Source organism: Rattus norvegicus, chromosome 19 (genome assembly GCF_021556685.1).
Source record: "Rattus norvegicus strain SHRSP/BbbUtx chromosome 19, alternate assembly SHRSP_T2T, whole genome shotgun sequence".
NCBI classification, from domain to species: Eukaryota; Metazoa; Chordata; class Mammalia; order Rodentia; family Muridae; genus Rattus; species Rattus norvegicus.
This window is the reverse complement of record NC_141552.1, coordinates 54588840-54604874: the sequence shown is the minus strand read 5'-3', so window position 1 is coordinate 54604874 and position 16035 is coordinate 54588840. Positions and strand designations below refer to the sequence as shown.

Sequence of the window (16035 nt, the reverse complement as noted above, 5' to 3'; positions counted from 1 at the left end):
ACAAGAAATACCACCCGGCCACTTTACTCATAGGTATATATGAAAATCGAGGGAATATGGCTCAGTGGGAGAGCCTAGAAACACATCGCTAGAGACGCTAGAGAGGTGGTGGTGGTGTAAAAAAGTCTCAGAGTATTTGTGCATTCACAGCAGTATTATCCACAACATGGAAACAATCCATGTGCCTGTGACAGATGCATGGAGAAGCAAGTACAGTCTATTGTACTCTAATACACATCGTGTGGTACATGTTCAACCCTAAAAGGGAAGAAAATTCTGACTGGAGATGCAACCAGAGGGATGAAGGTGAAGGGCATGCATTCCACTCAGTGAAGTAGGTCACAAGGTAAATACTTTACCCATTACTCACATTCAGTTCTTACTGCCCCCTCAATTTTACACTTAAAAATGGTGACGATGGGAAATTTGGTTACATGTATGGGGTACAGGGTACTAAAGTACCGAATCCTATACTTACCAGACCAAGGCTATTTTACAGCTTGGGATAAAGTTTACAAAGACAGGTTTAAAAAGTGGTGAATCTTGCTTCATATGAAAAACACCAGAAAGAAAAGTGGCTTGAGGGACAACAAAGATACATAAAGTCCAAAAGTAAACAAGACACCACTGAGAAGACAGAGGGCCCCCTTATACTGGGTCACACGAGACATTTCTTAGTCTGTTAGAAGCACGAAGATGACCTCCCCAGACCAGAAATAGGGTTGGGGGAAAATGAACAGTCACTGAAGAGTTCAGAAGAAACACCGTAGCGCAGCCTCGGTATGTGTGCACCATAGAACTGATGAAGAGGGGAAACGCTAATGCTACCAGAACACTCTTAAAAAGGAAGAAAGTGAGCTGGAGACATGGCTCAGCGGGTAAAAGCATTCATTGGCTGCTCTTCCAGTGGTCCAGAGTGCAATTCCCAGCAACCACATGGTGGTTCATAACTATCTATAATAAGATCTGATGCCCTCTTCTGGCACGCAGGTGTACATTCAGATAGAGTACATGTACATTCATAAAACAAATACATCATTAAAAATACTTTAACAAAAGAAAGCAAAGATCCTTGAAAGAACGCTAGTCCTCTTCATGATAAGTACACATGCCCAGCACCTACACTGGGTCCTGGCACCCACGCACACTCAGTCTTAGCGAAGATAGTTTCTACGCAGGCAGGAAAGTTTCCTGTTTTGAGATAGGGAGGAAAATGGGGAACCTCGTAATGTATCCACTTCAGAGTCATGACTCGTCCTAGATATCTAGGTCTCTAGCTACTGGGCTGGGCCTGTGTGTGAGAGATCATAACCCAGTGCCCTTCAGTGGTAATGACTTCCAGAGAAAGCTGGGCCTCCTGAAAAATCAGGGGGAAGACATCCACAGAAAGGGCCATTGCTTCCATTTCTGTCTGTCTGTTCTGAGCCACTCGTTCACAAGACCATGGCAGACTGGCTCAGGCCTTTATGTAGGGAACAAATGCTTTCCATATGAAAGACAAAACAAAACAAAAAAACCTATGAAGAATGCTCTTGCTGGGGAAAGACACTTGTATGGATCCTGTCTAGAAAATACCCAGCTAGTATCAAAAACAATGGGTGTACCAAAACAAACAAAAACCCACTGAGTTCTTTCTGTCTCAGAAGAAAAAACCGAAATCCATGACAAGCTGAGCTTCAAATGTAAGTGTTCTAACCATACTCTCAGGATCTCTGTTAAACTCAGGCCCTGCGGTCTCTCCTCGGCTCTACTGAATTCAGGGAGTAGGCTCCAGTCAGTCATCAGCACTGTTATGAGGCTCCATAGAAAGTCCAGGCAGGCGAGTAAGGATCCTCTGGAACCCTCACTGACAGGAGGCTCTTCTTTGTGTGTTTTGTTTTTGTTGTCCACGTATGCACTGTAAATCCTTATCTCCCCTAACTCTGAGTTACAGAAATAGTGATTCTGCGACTCCCCCTTCAGCTTGCCACCCAAGACTAACAAAGACAAAGACACAGCAGGATAAACTGCCCCATCACTCCAGAGACCACCCTGCTGTTGATTTAAGATGAAACTTGGGTCCTTATTAATCTCCCACTTGACCAAATAGCACATCCGAGACAGGACACGAACCTGGTTCTTCCTTTCTCTACCTTTGGTTTTCAAGACAAAAGTTTCTTTGTGCAGCTCTGGTTGTCTGGGACCTCACTTTGTGGACCAGGCTGGCTATGACTTCAGAGATCTGCCTGCCTCTGCTTCCCATGCTGCCACGCCCACCCAGTGAGAAGCCTTGTGCCTATGAACAGAGAAGATGAGAAGGACAGGTCTCTGAGAAGCTCCTTTTAGTACTTAAGCCTATAATGTTAAGATGCTAAGAACCATTTGACTTAGATTGGGCCACAACACAGCTTAGGAAAAAAAATGAATAAAAATCTACACTCATCTCTTATTCTAGAGATGGAGGCCCGTGCTGCCTGGAGTCTGCACTCCACAACCTCAGAGGCCTGCTATATTCACCTAGCTTAAGGTGTAATATGAGCAGGACAATGTCCCTCTTAGGGCAACACTAATTCCCTGTGATGTTTTTTTTCTGCCAAATTTGAAAGTATCAGGTTTTTATTTGTGTGTGTGTGTGTATGCATGTATGTGTGCACATATGTATGTGGGCATGTGGAGGCCAGAGGACAACTTGGGGGAGTTGGTCCTGGGGACTGGACTCAACTCATCAAGCTTGGAGGTCGGTTCCCTTATCTGCTGAGCCACACTGCTGGCTATAATTGAGTATTTTAAATGAGTTCAGTGCCCACTGAGCTTGGGTGGAATATTATCGTGGTTGTAAAACATGTGGTGTGTTCCTTCAAGAATGGAGCTACTGCTCTCTTTGGTTAAGGTGGCCTGGCTTACAGCATTCCTTGTGACAAGGCTGGAGATGAGTTTCTGTTTAATATACACATCCGTAAAGCAGCCATGTTAGCAATTTAGCCCCTGCTGCTTGCAAGGCCTTTCAGACCTCAGGGAATAGTTAACTATGACCCTTAGAAGATCATCTTCGCCTGAAGGAAGCATGGAGAAGCAGTCCTTGTGGCAACAGAAAACTAAAAATCCTACATTAAAAACATAGTCTATGGGGTTGGGGATTTAGCTCAGTGGTAGAGCGCTTGCCTAGCAAGCGCAAGGCCCTGGGTTCGGTCCCCAGCTCCGAAAAAAAAAGAAAGAAAGAAAAAAAAAAAAACATAGTCTATAATAGGCTGGAACTTTTCTGCAGAATTGGGCAGGGAATGGATCTAGCTCTTTAGAGACCACAGAACGCTTTTTCTTTTTCAGAAAGCTCAAAAAGGCCTTACCTCTAGCATACCTACAGTGGGACACAAAGACTTCCTGAGCCACTCAAATAAGAGTTGGCAACTGTCCTTCACTATTAAGACTAGAAAAGCTAAGCCTTTTGAAAATCCTAGCATAGCAGCAAACTAGAACCCAGGAGACATGCTGCTAGCATATTCAGACATTTTTCTAAGTCACTCCATCTCAGCCCTAGTCCATGGCTTGGTTAAAATACAAAACAAAATTGGATTTTTTTTTAATATACATATACACATACATGCCTAAGAAGCCAAACCAAACCAACACCCCCAATAGCCAGCCACACCCCCAGTAGCCAGCCATCTTACTATAGAACACAGCAGTATGATCTAACATGTGGATACTTCATGTTTTCTCCCCACATTTGGAAACCCCGATTCCAAGGTTAACAGGACTACTACAAAAAAGAATGACCAGGTCTTTAGCATCAGAAAACTAAAAGCCAGAGTCACCTCAGAACAAGCCCAGCTGAACAGAAGGAGAGGCCGCATGTGCTTCTCAAAGGAATTCTTCTCTAGCAGTTATGGGAGAACTGGATACAGGGCAGACTCCAGGCAGCGCGGGCCTCCACCTGGAGCCTATGTTCCCATTCGTGAAGACCTCTGTCTGTCCAGTTCTAAGGAGACAGCGAAGGCAAGAACAATGGCCTTGTCCCCACAAGGCTGTCACAGTGTTCCACTTGGATTCCCTTTGCCTTTTGCTTTGTGTATACTTTCACAAAAGACCCTCAACAATGACCCTGCAGGACTTGGAGGACAGACATCTCCAGATAAAGATATAATAAACCTGGGAGTACATGTCTGCTCCAGGTTAAGAGTCGGGAACTTTATCACGAGCCCAGCCTTTCCATTTAGTGGCTAGTTAAGTTTCCAGGGTACTATTTCCTTAAGTTACAGACAAGAGAGGTCAGAGTGATGAGCACAGATGAACATAAGCAACTCTACCTATAACTGAAACATTTCAGAAGGTGAAGGCACAGGATTAAAAGTTCAAAGCCAACCTGTACTCTATAGGTTTGAGGCCAGTTAGGGTCACATATTGAGACCCTGTCTCAAACAATAAATAATCACATAAACAAAGCACCAGATAGAAAGAGCCTGTGTCCTGGCACTGCGAGGCCAGCACCCGGTCTCACCTCTGCTATCTACAGCCGCGGTCTGGGTTCCTCGCCTCCCCTGTAAGCTGGGAGTAGAGTTACAGTAATGAATAAGAGGATGGACATAAACCATTCGAGTTCTTTCATCAGCAAACACTGTGTCAAGCACAGTGTAAGTAAGAGTTACAGCAGCAATCAAGCTAGTTCTGGTCAAACGACAAGAAGAAAAATAAGTTAGTAGATAAATACTTAGAAAACATGCTTAAAAAATGTAAGATTACCATAAATGACTGAAAACAATCACAGGAAGGCCAGATGTGAAGAGTGCCCACTGAGGAGAAATCTCTGTTGAGCCCTAAGGGTGAAGGCCTATCTATGTGGAGAAAGGAGGAACAAGCATTTCTGTGGGAACTCACTACGTAAGGGTCACAGCATGAGGCAGGCACAGGAACACGGAAGACAAGTGCAATTGCAGAATATCCTCTCCTAGGGTTTGGAGAACAACCGTTACAAGCTGCCACCACAGAGGATTACCACATCTATTTTTAAAATAACAAAGATGAGCCTCGAGAAAAGTGCTGTGTCTTGTCCAAGGTCAAAGTTACTCAGCAGAGGACCTCAAATTGGAGCCCTCAGTATTCTCTTTCCTAACACAGCAAAGCCGACAGCTTTGACTTACTTCACTAATGACAGCTTTCAGGTTGTGAGGAGTCACCAAAGCACCTTGAGAACACCAGTAATAACACTGTATCAGTTTCCAGGCACCTGGTCCATCAAGCACTGAAAGCCCTATCTTTGGAATCTTAATACCAGAGCAAAAACTGCTCAGACCTAACTCCAAGGTTCCACAGTGGAAACAGCCTCTCTCCTTGCAGACATGAACAAGGGAAAAAATGCCCCAGAAAATTCCACGGCCTGCTCTAAGAGACGGAACACTGATGCACACGAATGATCACCTCAGGTGAACAGCACAGGCATCCCAGTCAGACTGGTACACCCACCCCAGCAAAAGCCATTTGGGAATTCAGAGAGGTAGTATGAGGTGAATTGCAAGATGCCAGAAGCATTCAATAGGCTCAAAGTCTTGCAAAAAGGACAGGATGGGCCTACATACTAAAAATAAGTAAATATATACAGGTATTGCCTATAGTGTTAACAAGAGCCTGCCACACACTTTAGAGATGCCAAAAGGATGACTATCTCTAACTTTTCTTGTATTCCCAATGCTCACTGGTGCTCTCTACCCCCATGACTGGATGAGAGTGTGTGTGTGTGGGGGGGGGGGGACGCTAAGGAACCTAACGATAGAACAAGGAAGAAGTTTCTATTAAGAGTCAGACTTAAGAAATCTTACCAGAGCGCAAGGCCCTGGGTTCGGTCCCCAGCTCCGAGAAAAAAAAAAAAAAAAAAAAAAGAAATCTTACCAGAAAGACAACTCTTTTTCTCCCTCCCCCATACAAGCCTTTATAAAGTTAGTTTGCTACACTCAAAATTGTTTTAAAAGCAGACCAATAATAGTCCACTTACGAATGCAATCACAAAAGTCTCACAAATACAGCTGAGCCTTCTGGACTCAACTATTTAGAGAAGATTAATCCCAACATGCCTAACGCATACCGAATGCCTAAAGGGTACCAAAGGCAGACATGCCTTGTATCTGACCTCCCACAGTTTAATTAACATCAGAGAGGCTCTAAACTAGCCAGTATAACCCACCAAAGTTACTTCAAAAATTTAAGATTATGGAATTCACCAAAAGAAAGAAGGAAAGATTAAAAAAAAAAACCCAAAAGACAAACAAAAAAAAAAAATCTACCTTGTTTTGAAATTAGCTACAACAACATTAGTCTCACAGGTAAACCTTCCATAATGTACCCTAAGGGCAGGAGAAAGCTTTCTCCTGCACAGTATCTAAAATGTCCCAACTCAGGCAAAGGAGTCTGAAAACTTAACTGTTTCACTTGAACTAGTAATTAATTAACAAAAAGCAAAAAGCAACCTCACACCCCTTTTGACCAATTTTTCAGTGCCTGCCCTGGCCTCTCAGGACAGCCAAGCAGACAGACCTGTTTTCCTCTAGAAGTCTCTGCCAGGCCTTTTTTTTTTTTTTTTTTTTTTTTTTTTTTGCCCTACCAGTCAGGGCCTGGGAAATCCCCCTCCAGCCTTTTCCTGGCCTGTCACCAGAAGTGCACAGAATGAGTTCATCTAGATCCTTTCAATCTTCCTCTTCCCCAGTCATGTGCCAACTGCTGGGCCATAACACCCCACCTTTCCTGTGCTCTATGGGGGAAAAAAAAAGATGCAGAATCACGGGAAGAGCAAGCACTTAGCAGGAGAAAAAAGATGGAGGGATGTGACAGTCCCTGAGCCAAATCTACTGCATGCAGCAAGAGAGACCAGAATCCTGGCCCTGCAAACCCAAAGAAGGAGGCTTTCCACATAGCAGACCACACCTGTCTAAGCCACCTCCTGTTCCATTTAAATCAATTGATACAGCAAACCAGTCGGGTGGAAAAACTAACCATCTCCCTTCCCTAGCAAGGCTAAGAACCCTAATCCAAGGATCGTTTGTCCCTAGTTTTATTTCTTTTCTCACTCTTTGTTTAGGAGACACTACCTCCCTAGCCAGAAAGGTAGGCATCATGCTGCAGTGGCAGAAATGAAGAGTGTCAGACAAGAAGACCTTTGAGGATCATGATGCTAATAAATGCGACCTCGATGGGCAGGTTTCACTCAGCCATCCACAAGTGAGCACACGCCTGCAGTCCTAAAACACCCGGCTCCACAAGCCTGGTAGGCAGCTTTTCCCCTAGGCAGTAGTTATCTTATTTGATCCTATTCATCCTCTGACATGGAGGGAACCAGGGGTAGGGCAGGAGTTAGCTTCATACCCATACCTTAGCATACTAAGAGGTTTCAGGCGGCCCGACGCGCCCTCCCTTGCACTCCACCCTTCAAGGCCTCCGTCAACCCGAGGACTCACCACTGTGCGAGCTGAACCACCTGGGTGCGATGTGCAGAGGTAGAGCATCCGCCAGCGAGGCTCGGGAGCCCAGGTACAGCATCCCGTCTCTATGGTGACCGCCGCCGGTCTCTTGGTAACCATTGCCGTGGGCATAGGTGGAGTCCGACGTGGACCCTCCGCCGCCCGGCGCCCTCTCTGAGTCGCCGGTCCCGCGGGAGGCGGGGGTGTAGAGGCTAAAGGGCACCCCTCCGGTCGTGCTGGGGTCCATGCCCATGCCTGCCACCGAGCTGACCGAGCGACTGCGCAGCCCCATCGCCCCGCCGCCCGTCCGGTAGTGCCCAAAGTGGGGCGCCCCTCCCGGCGGCGGCACGGCGCTGTCATCGGTAGAGACCCCCGGGAAGGGGCCCCGAGACCGGGCCGCCGTGCTCTGCTTGCCCCCCATGTTCGCCGGGGCCCGGTGGGGCGGGAACGTGGAGGCCGAGACCCTCCCCCACCACTCAGAAGCGGGTGGAGAGCCGGGCGAACATAAAGGCGGGGGGTTGGGGGAGTCACAAAAGAGCCCCGAGGAGAGAAAATGAAAAAAGGAGAAGGGAAAATCCTCAAAAAAAAAAAAAAATCCGCGGGGTGGAAAAGGCAAGCGTGCGGGGACCCCAAACTAAGAATTTCAAACTGTCCAAGCCGAATGCATGTTCTTCTTAAGGTCCGAAGACGCGCGGTCCAGAGCGGGCGCCTCGCGCCACAGGCCGCCCCCGGGCTCGGGAGCCTGAGGAGCCGCAGCGAAGATAGGGAGGCGCCGGAGGAGGCCGCTCGCCCGCCCGCAGCAGGAAGCGGCGAAGGCTCGGAACGACGCGCGCGTTCCCCGTCTCAGGACTCGACGACCGGCGCCGGCGGCCCGCACTCCTCCAGGCTTCGGGAGGGCTCGCGGCGGTGGGGCAGCCAGGCGGAGCTCTGGAAGCCGCGGTCGCGTGGTGTCGCGCTCCGGCTCCAGCCGCCGCCGGCCCCGCCAGCCAGCCGCGCCGCCCCGCTCGGTCCCGGGCTGCGCTCGCCGGCGCTCCTCGCCGCCGTGGAGACAATGGAGGGAGGCAGAGCGCACGCGCGGCCCGCGCCCCCTCCCCCCCCGCCGGGTTAACCCCTTCGCGGCCCCTGCGGCGCGGCGGCTGGCTGCGGCCCCGGAGGTCCCCACCCACCCACCGCCTGCGCTCCGGGCGGTCGGAGGACCGGCGGCCTCCAGCCGCGGGACGTCTGCGACAGAGGCCAGACTTCCTCTGGAACCAAGCACTGCTGGAGTCGCGGCGAAAGTCGAATCACTATATTCAAAACGAAACCCTTCGTGGGGGGAGGGGCATCGACGGTTTTAGCGGGTAGGGAGGAAACACCAAGAAAGAAAACCAACTAATAAGCCTACCTGGGTTTGAGGGTCATTGGGCGAGCTCCCCTCCAGCCACAGACCTGCCCTCACAGCACCCTCTGGTGGATGTGCGATCCATTCCTTTGAAGGATCTCCATCCAAGGACCCCAGCCAACACTAGAAAGTTTAGCATGAGGGGTAGGGGGTAGCTTGGATCCAAACATCAGGAGTCTTAACATTTGGGATTAGCGGGTCTAAATCGATTCCTTAGGCTAGAATATAATCCTCAAAATCAATAGATAAAAAAACAAAACAGTAGAATAGAATCATGCAGCTAAGAAGTGGGTGTAGAAACTCCTTGCCCAAGGCCGGTTGCTGTTTTGTTTACCATGTATTTTGAGGGAGAGCCACAAGGCAAGGACACAGTACGCAAATATTTGTTGACCAAATTGCGTTTTGCAACAGAGACTCACCTTTCCAGGTCAACCCCAGTCTTTCTCATATATTCATTTTGCTTATTTATTGAGCAAATAATTTTTCAAGTACTCAGCGCTGAGCACCGTGTCACTAGCCTAACTTCCTCTTGTCACTCTGTCAAGTATGCCAGGTACTTCCAAAAATGGAGTTGGAGAGACATAAAAAGGGCTACTAGACCAGTCTCTTCCAGCGTGACCTGCCTAGAAGGCCACAGGAAGATGTCCCGAACAAAGAAAATTAGTTTCATAAGAAAAACTAATGCAAAAAATATCATGGCTGTGGTGCACACTTTAATACCACCGTTTGAAAGGCAGAGGCAGGGAGATCTCTCAATTTCATGCCAGCCTGGTCTACAAAGCAAGTTCCAGCACACCTAGGGCCACAGAGAGAAATCCTGTTTTGAAAAACTGTGTGTGTGTGTGTGCGTGTGTCTGTATCTAGGGGCTGGAGAGTTGGCTTAGGGCTTAAGAGCACTTGTTCTTGCAGAGGCCCCATATTCATTCCTGTGATGATTCACAACCATCCATAATCCCAGATGCGTGATATACATACATGCATACAGTCAAGGCATCCATCTATAAAAACTTAGTAAATTTAAAATCTTGTAAATGTAAATATAAAACAAACACACAGATAATATCCGGAATATTATCTGTGTCTCAATCAGGAATTTGTGCACTTCTAAAACTGAACTGAGTGATCTGAAGAAACTAAAGAAACTTCCAGAGGCTGGAGGGATGGCTCAGCAGAAGGTCCACTGCTCTTGCAGAGGACCTGAGTCTGATTCATAGCTCCAATTCCAAGGAATCTGGTGACCTCACTTGGTTTCCACTGGCACCCACACATAGGTAGCACTCATTCATGTAGACACATAACACATACCAACAATAACAAATCTATAAAAAGGAAATATTTTTTTCTTAGAAGAAAGACTATGGTATCAGAAAAGAGGTGGTTCATTACAGAAAAAAAAAACCTAGATTCGGGCTGGAGAGATGGCTCAGAGGTTAAGAGCACTGACTGCTCTTCCAGAGGTCCTGAGTTCAATTCCCAGCAACCACATGGTGGCTCACAACCATCTGTAATGCCCTCATCTGATGTGTCTGAAGACAGTAGCTACAGTGTACTCCTATACATACAGTAAATAAATCTTAAAAAAAAAAAAAACCTAGATTCTTGACATGTCTATTTTTGAAGTCCAATACATTCTGTCTTAGCAAAGTAGTTTTGTCTAATTCGCTACACATATATGTATATGTGTGTGCATGCATGTGTGTATACATATATAGTTATCCCCAACTCAGGTGCTGGAGATTGAAGCTAGGACTTCATATATGCTGGGCATGTACATTACTAGTGAGTTATAACCCATTCCCTAATAAAATATTTACTATCTGAGAAGTTCCAGACACTCTCCTAGACTTTAGAATATAGTGAACAAGACAGACGGAGTTCCTTTTCTCATAAACTTCAGAACAACCATTTTGTACCCACTTGAATGCCTATAATCAGAGAAAGATGGTAACAGCTATGGAGAAGTGGAGAGACCAGACCCTCAGACCTTCCTACTGGCAATATTAAATGGTTGATTGCTTTGGAATGTAGCCTGGTAGATTCTCAAGAAGATTAAAGAAGCTGAGTGTGGTAGGCACATATCTTCTATCTCAGCACCAATGAGACGGAGGCAGGAGGCTGTCTCTGCTTAAGGCCAGCCTGGTCTACCTAGTTCCAGTCCACCCAGGGCTGCACAGTGAGATTATGCACCCCCCAAAAAATTAAACATACAATATGATCCAGTCAATTCATTCTTAGGGGTGTGTGTATATATGTAAATATATGATATATAAATATATATACTGTGTGTATATATAATGTGCATATATAGTATATAACACCTATACATACATATTTGGTTTTTCAAGACAAAGCTGATTCGTGTAGTCCTGGCTGTCCTGGAACTCACTCTGTAGACCAGGCTGGCCTCCTCAGAGACCCACCTTCCTCTGCTTCCTGAGTGCTAGCATTAAAGGTATTTGCGGCTACACCTAGTTTTTTGGTATATTTCTAAGGAAATGAAACATATGTTCACAAAAGAACTTATACAGGAATGTATACAACCTCATTTCTTGGTGTGTGTGTGTGTGTGTGTGTGTGTATCTGGTGTACCTGTTTGTGTGGGGAGGAATAGACAAACATGTGAAAACTATAAGAGATGGATAGGGTGTCTTCCACAATCACTTCTCTGCCTTGTTTTTTGAGATAGGCTCTTCACTGAGCCTGAACTCCATGACTCACTAGCCAGTAAGCCCAAGGAACCTGACTGTTCCCACCTCCCCAGCCCTGGATCCTACTATGTATGGCAAGTGCTTTACTGACGAAGCTGTCTCTCCAACTCTGTTTTTGTTTTGTTTTGTTTTGTTTTGTTGGAGACCAGATCTTACACAGCCCAGGTTAGCCCTTTATTCCCTGTGTAGACAAGGATACCCTTGAATTTCTGATCCTCACATGTCTTTCTCTCAGGGGCTAGGATTACAGGCCTGTGCCAACACAGCAGGCTGCAGCATTGTTTGGGATAACCAAAGATTTGAAACAATCCACATATTAACAGGTTAAAGCAATAATAGTGTCTATACAATGCGCTGGGCTGTGGTAGTGCACTCCTTTAATCCCAGCATTCAGGAGGCGGAGGCAGGCAGATCTCTACGAGCTCAAGGCTAACCTAGTCTACAGGAGTTTCAGGACAGCCAGGGGTACATAACAAAACCCTGTCCGAAAACCCATATATATATATATATATGTGTGTGTGTGTGTGTGTGTGTATGTAATCATATATATTCATATATGAACGATGAACTCACATTTAGCCATAAAAAGGAATAAAGTGCTGATAGATTATCATGAATAAGCCTCAAAAACACCATGGTAGATAGAAAAAGTCATTAATTTAATAACCGCATAATTGTATGGTTATTTACGTGAAATGTCCACTAATGTGGACTAATGCATTAAGATAGATTAGGGTCACTTGGGCCTGAAAGCAAGGATGGAGGGTTTCTTTCTGAAGTGGTGGAACTATTCTAACCTCAGAGTTGAGTATGCTTGTGAATATATTAAAAGCAACCATTGACTCACACATCTGCGGTCAGCTTTCCGTTACACAAAGTTTGCCCGTAATTCTCTATGTCAGGATTGGGGATCTAGATCAGTGGTAGAGTGCTTGCCTGGCTCGCATGCCTATGCTAGGCTTTGGGTCGATCCCAGGCACTCCAGAAGGGGATCCCAGCTTCCTGCCCCTGCTTCCCAAGTGCTGGGATGGCCGGTTATAGGTGATAATGCAACAGAGATAATCCAGGGCAGTACTTGCCATGCGCCGTCAGAGATATTTGCTATAAGAACGTTTGTGTCCTGAGAGAGAGAGCACCGGTGCCCAGGAGAAGCTCGAAGAGTAAGGAGGCTTGGGTGGAGCTCAGTGTGCTAGGAGCGGTCACCCAACATGCACAGAGTTCCCGGTTCAATCCCTAGTATTGCATAAATGGAACATGGTGGTGTATAACTACAGTCTTGGCACAGGAGAGGTAGAGGCAGGGGATCAGGAGTTCAAAGTCATCCTCAGTCTTAAAAATCCCCAGGTATTTTTCTCCACGCCTGGAGGGATGGGGTATCCAAAAGCTCAAAGAAACTGAGAGATTTAAACTTGCCCCCTTTTGAAATGAAGGCAACTTCCCTTTTCCTCAACTAAAGATCTGTTCTCAGCATAGACATGATATTTCTGTATGTCCACGTACACATATGTAAACTGGAGAGATACAGCATAGTAGTCCCCTTGGGAGAGAGAGAGTGGAGCTTGGGAGTTCTGGTGATAGATCAGAGGAGAAACATTTGCTGCTTTATATATCTTTTAGGATTTTTTTTGTCTCTGGCCACGTAAATTTTTTATTTAGACATTAAGTGTGTATGTTTTGCCTGTGTGTATGTAGACATGAGCACCATGTGCATGCAGTGCCCACAGAGGTCAGAAGAGGGAGTCAGATTTCCCGGAACTGATTAGGAACCACCATGTGGGTGCTGGGTACTGAACCCAGATCCTCTGAAGAGCAGTGAATGCTCTTAACCACTGAGCCATCTCTCCAGCTCCTTACTTTTACTTGTGAGACAGAAGCTCACTGTGTAGTCCCCAAGGCTTGATTTGAATTCTTGATCTTCCTACTGTTGCCTCCCGAGTGCCAAGGTTATAGGTGTTTGCTGCCATCCCCCTGTGCCATGCAAATTTGCATGGACAGATGAATACGTGTCGCATGCACGCTAGAAGGTCGCACAGCCGGTAGGAATGGAACTGAGCTTCTGTGCTTTTAAAGGGACGATGCTCATCGTGAGATCTCCAGATGACAGTTTTGTTTGCTCTGTATGCTTTTAAACAAAATGACAAAGACAAGGACAGCTTCTAGCTATATTTCTTTTTTGCAAATGAGCCATTTGGCCTGCAGTTTTATATCCTATCCCACCGTTTATTAAAAGGATGTTGCGCCTAGGCTGCCACTTAAACAGCTGAGCAAAGCCGACTCTTTCTGGAAAATGCTAACGTTGAGCTTTGGTGCCCATCTTAGAGACTGTCCTTGCCATCACCCTGTGCATGTACCCAAATTATAATTTTCTCTTGGAAGCGGCATTGCAGTATGGAACCGGGGTTCAGGAGCTGGGTCTACCCTTTACCTGGCTTTGGTTCATGATATTGCAACGGGCGGGCATAGGCCCGGTCCTGAAGTCTTAGAGGAGTTTCGTGTTGTCGTTTGTCCCATCTGGAGGCCACTGTGAGAGACTGCAGAGATGGCTTGGTGGGTAGAAGTATTGGCCATGCCAGCATGAGGAAAATGTGAAAGACAGAAGACTTTGGATCCTCAGTACCCTTGTAAATGCCAGATATACAGTCTTCCTGTGATCCAAGCACGTGGGAGCTGAAGACAGGGGATCCCCGGAGCAAGCTGGCTAGCTAGACCAGCCAAAATGACAAGCTCGGAGACTCCATTTCCCTCTTGTCTCCATGAGAATCCTTGTTCTATTCATAGCATCTGAACTCATAAAAAAGGATTTGCTGCCTTTCCCAGACAGACAGTCAGACAGACAGACAGACAGACAGACAGACACACACACACACACACACACACACACACACACACACACCCTCCTTGCTTCAGTACATAAGGTGAGAGTGGTGGGAAGAGACACCTGGTATCAGCCTCTCCTGACCTCCCTTTGCATACATACATACATGCATGTAACACATGCATGCACACCCCCATACATGTGTATCTCTGTGCACAGAGCATGTAGACACACATGTACACACCTACACCCACACAATTTGGTGTGAAGGCAGACTGGTGACACACAACTGTAATCCTAACCACTTGAGAGGCTGAGATAGAATTGGGAGCTCAAGACCTGCCTGGATTACAGAGTGAGTTCAAGGCTACCATGGGTAAATTAGCAAGAACCTGACCTCCCCACCAACAAAAAAAAAAAGTGGGGAAGGGAGTTTTGAGACTATAGCTTAGTGGACAAACACTTGTTTAACACTAGGGTCCTGGGCTAGATTCCTAGAGCTCTCTCTCTCTCTCTCTCTCTCTCTCTCTCTCTCTCTCTGTGTGTGTGTGTGTGTGTGTGTGTGTGTGTGTGTGTGTGTGTGTGTCTGGGAAAGGCAGCAAATTCTTTTTTATGTGTTCGGATGCTATGAGTATCTCATAGAGTGAGTGTCAGATCCTCTGTGGCTGGAGTTATAGGCAGTTGTGAGCTGCTCAACACGAATTGTGGGAACCAAACCTGGATCCTCCTGGCAGAGCAATAATCATTCATAACCACCAGGCACTGTTCTAGGATCTTGACCTCTCTGCTTTCCCCTTTTCTGGTTTTTTTTTTTTTTCTTTTTTTTCAGAGCTGGGGACCGAACCCAGGGCCTTGCGCTTGCTAGGCACTTGCTCTACCGCTGAGCTAAATCCCCAACCCCCCCTTTTCTGTTTTATCTTCATGTTCTTACTACTCTTGGGTTGGGTGAGCTGCTTTGTGCACACTCTCATGAGGCGGGGTTAGTGAATATTGATTGACCCACCTTCTATTATAAGAAAGAGCTGCTGAAAAAGATGTTGCAAAAACCCACCGCAAATGCGGAAATGCAGGTAACTATGCTCAAAGCCTGTTTTGTACATCTCATAGGTATGTGAGCAGTCTGGGGCTCCCTTAGTTCAAACAGCAAGGGAGATAAGGACGTCTCTTCTCTGTCGAAGATGGGAGGCCTTTCCACAGTTTTGAGGGAGACCCCAGGACTTCCGCTGGGAAAGATAACGTCTTCCACTGAAAGCTATCCTTCTGAGTCCTTTCAAAGCTCTTTTTGTTTTTACTGTTTTGCTCAAAAAGACAAAAAATTTGAGTAGAGAAAAAGTAACCAAGTGTGCAAAGCCACAAGGCTGAATGTGTGAGCACATCCGCAAATATTCGATGATTGACAGAGAGAGGAAGACTACTAGTGGGTCTCAGAGCAAGGGTTCAAGGTTTCTAGGTGTAAGAGGATTCAGCAGTGGTGATGGGGAGCAATGAGTCATTGGTGCATCCTGCAGAGAAGGAAACAGAAGAAGAAGATGGGGATTGTTTTATATCATGCTGATGGGAATGTAATAGTCCAGCCAGTCTGGAAATCAGTATCAAGGTTCCTCAATAAAACAAAACAAAAAAAACAAAAATAGATCTACTGTAGCTGTACCACTCCTGAATATTTACCAAAAGGATTCCATGTCAACCCCATCATTACATACTAACCAG

At 46.4% G+C, this 16035-nt stretch overlaps 1 protein-coding gene across 16 annotated transcripts in view; it reads right to left on the bottom strand.

Moving 5' to 3' along the window:
• The window catches only part of Znrf1 (zinc and ring finger 1), an 84373-nt gene extending 75899 nt beyond the window's left edge, over window positions 1–8474 (bottom strand). For 14 of the 16 annotated variants that reach the window (XR_015643498.1, XR_015643500.1, XR_015643499.1 and 11 more), the window contains 1 exon segment: window positions 7419–8474. Coding sequence is in view for 8 of the 16 variants with exons in the window: in XM_087595198.1 (XP_087451324.1) it covers window positions 7419–7842 (424 nt within the window). In the remaining 8 variants the exon portion in view is untranslated. 16 annotated transcript variants of the gene reach the window in all.
• Window positions 8475–16035: the final 7561 nt, after the last annotated feature.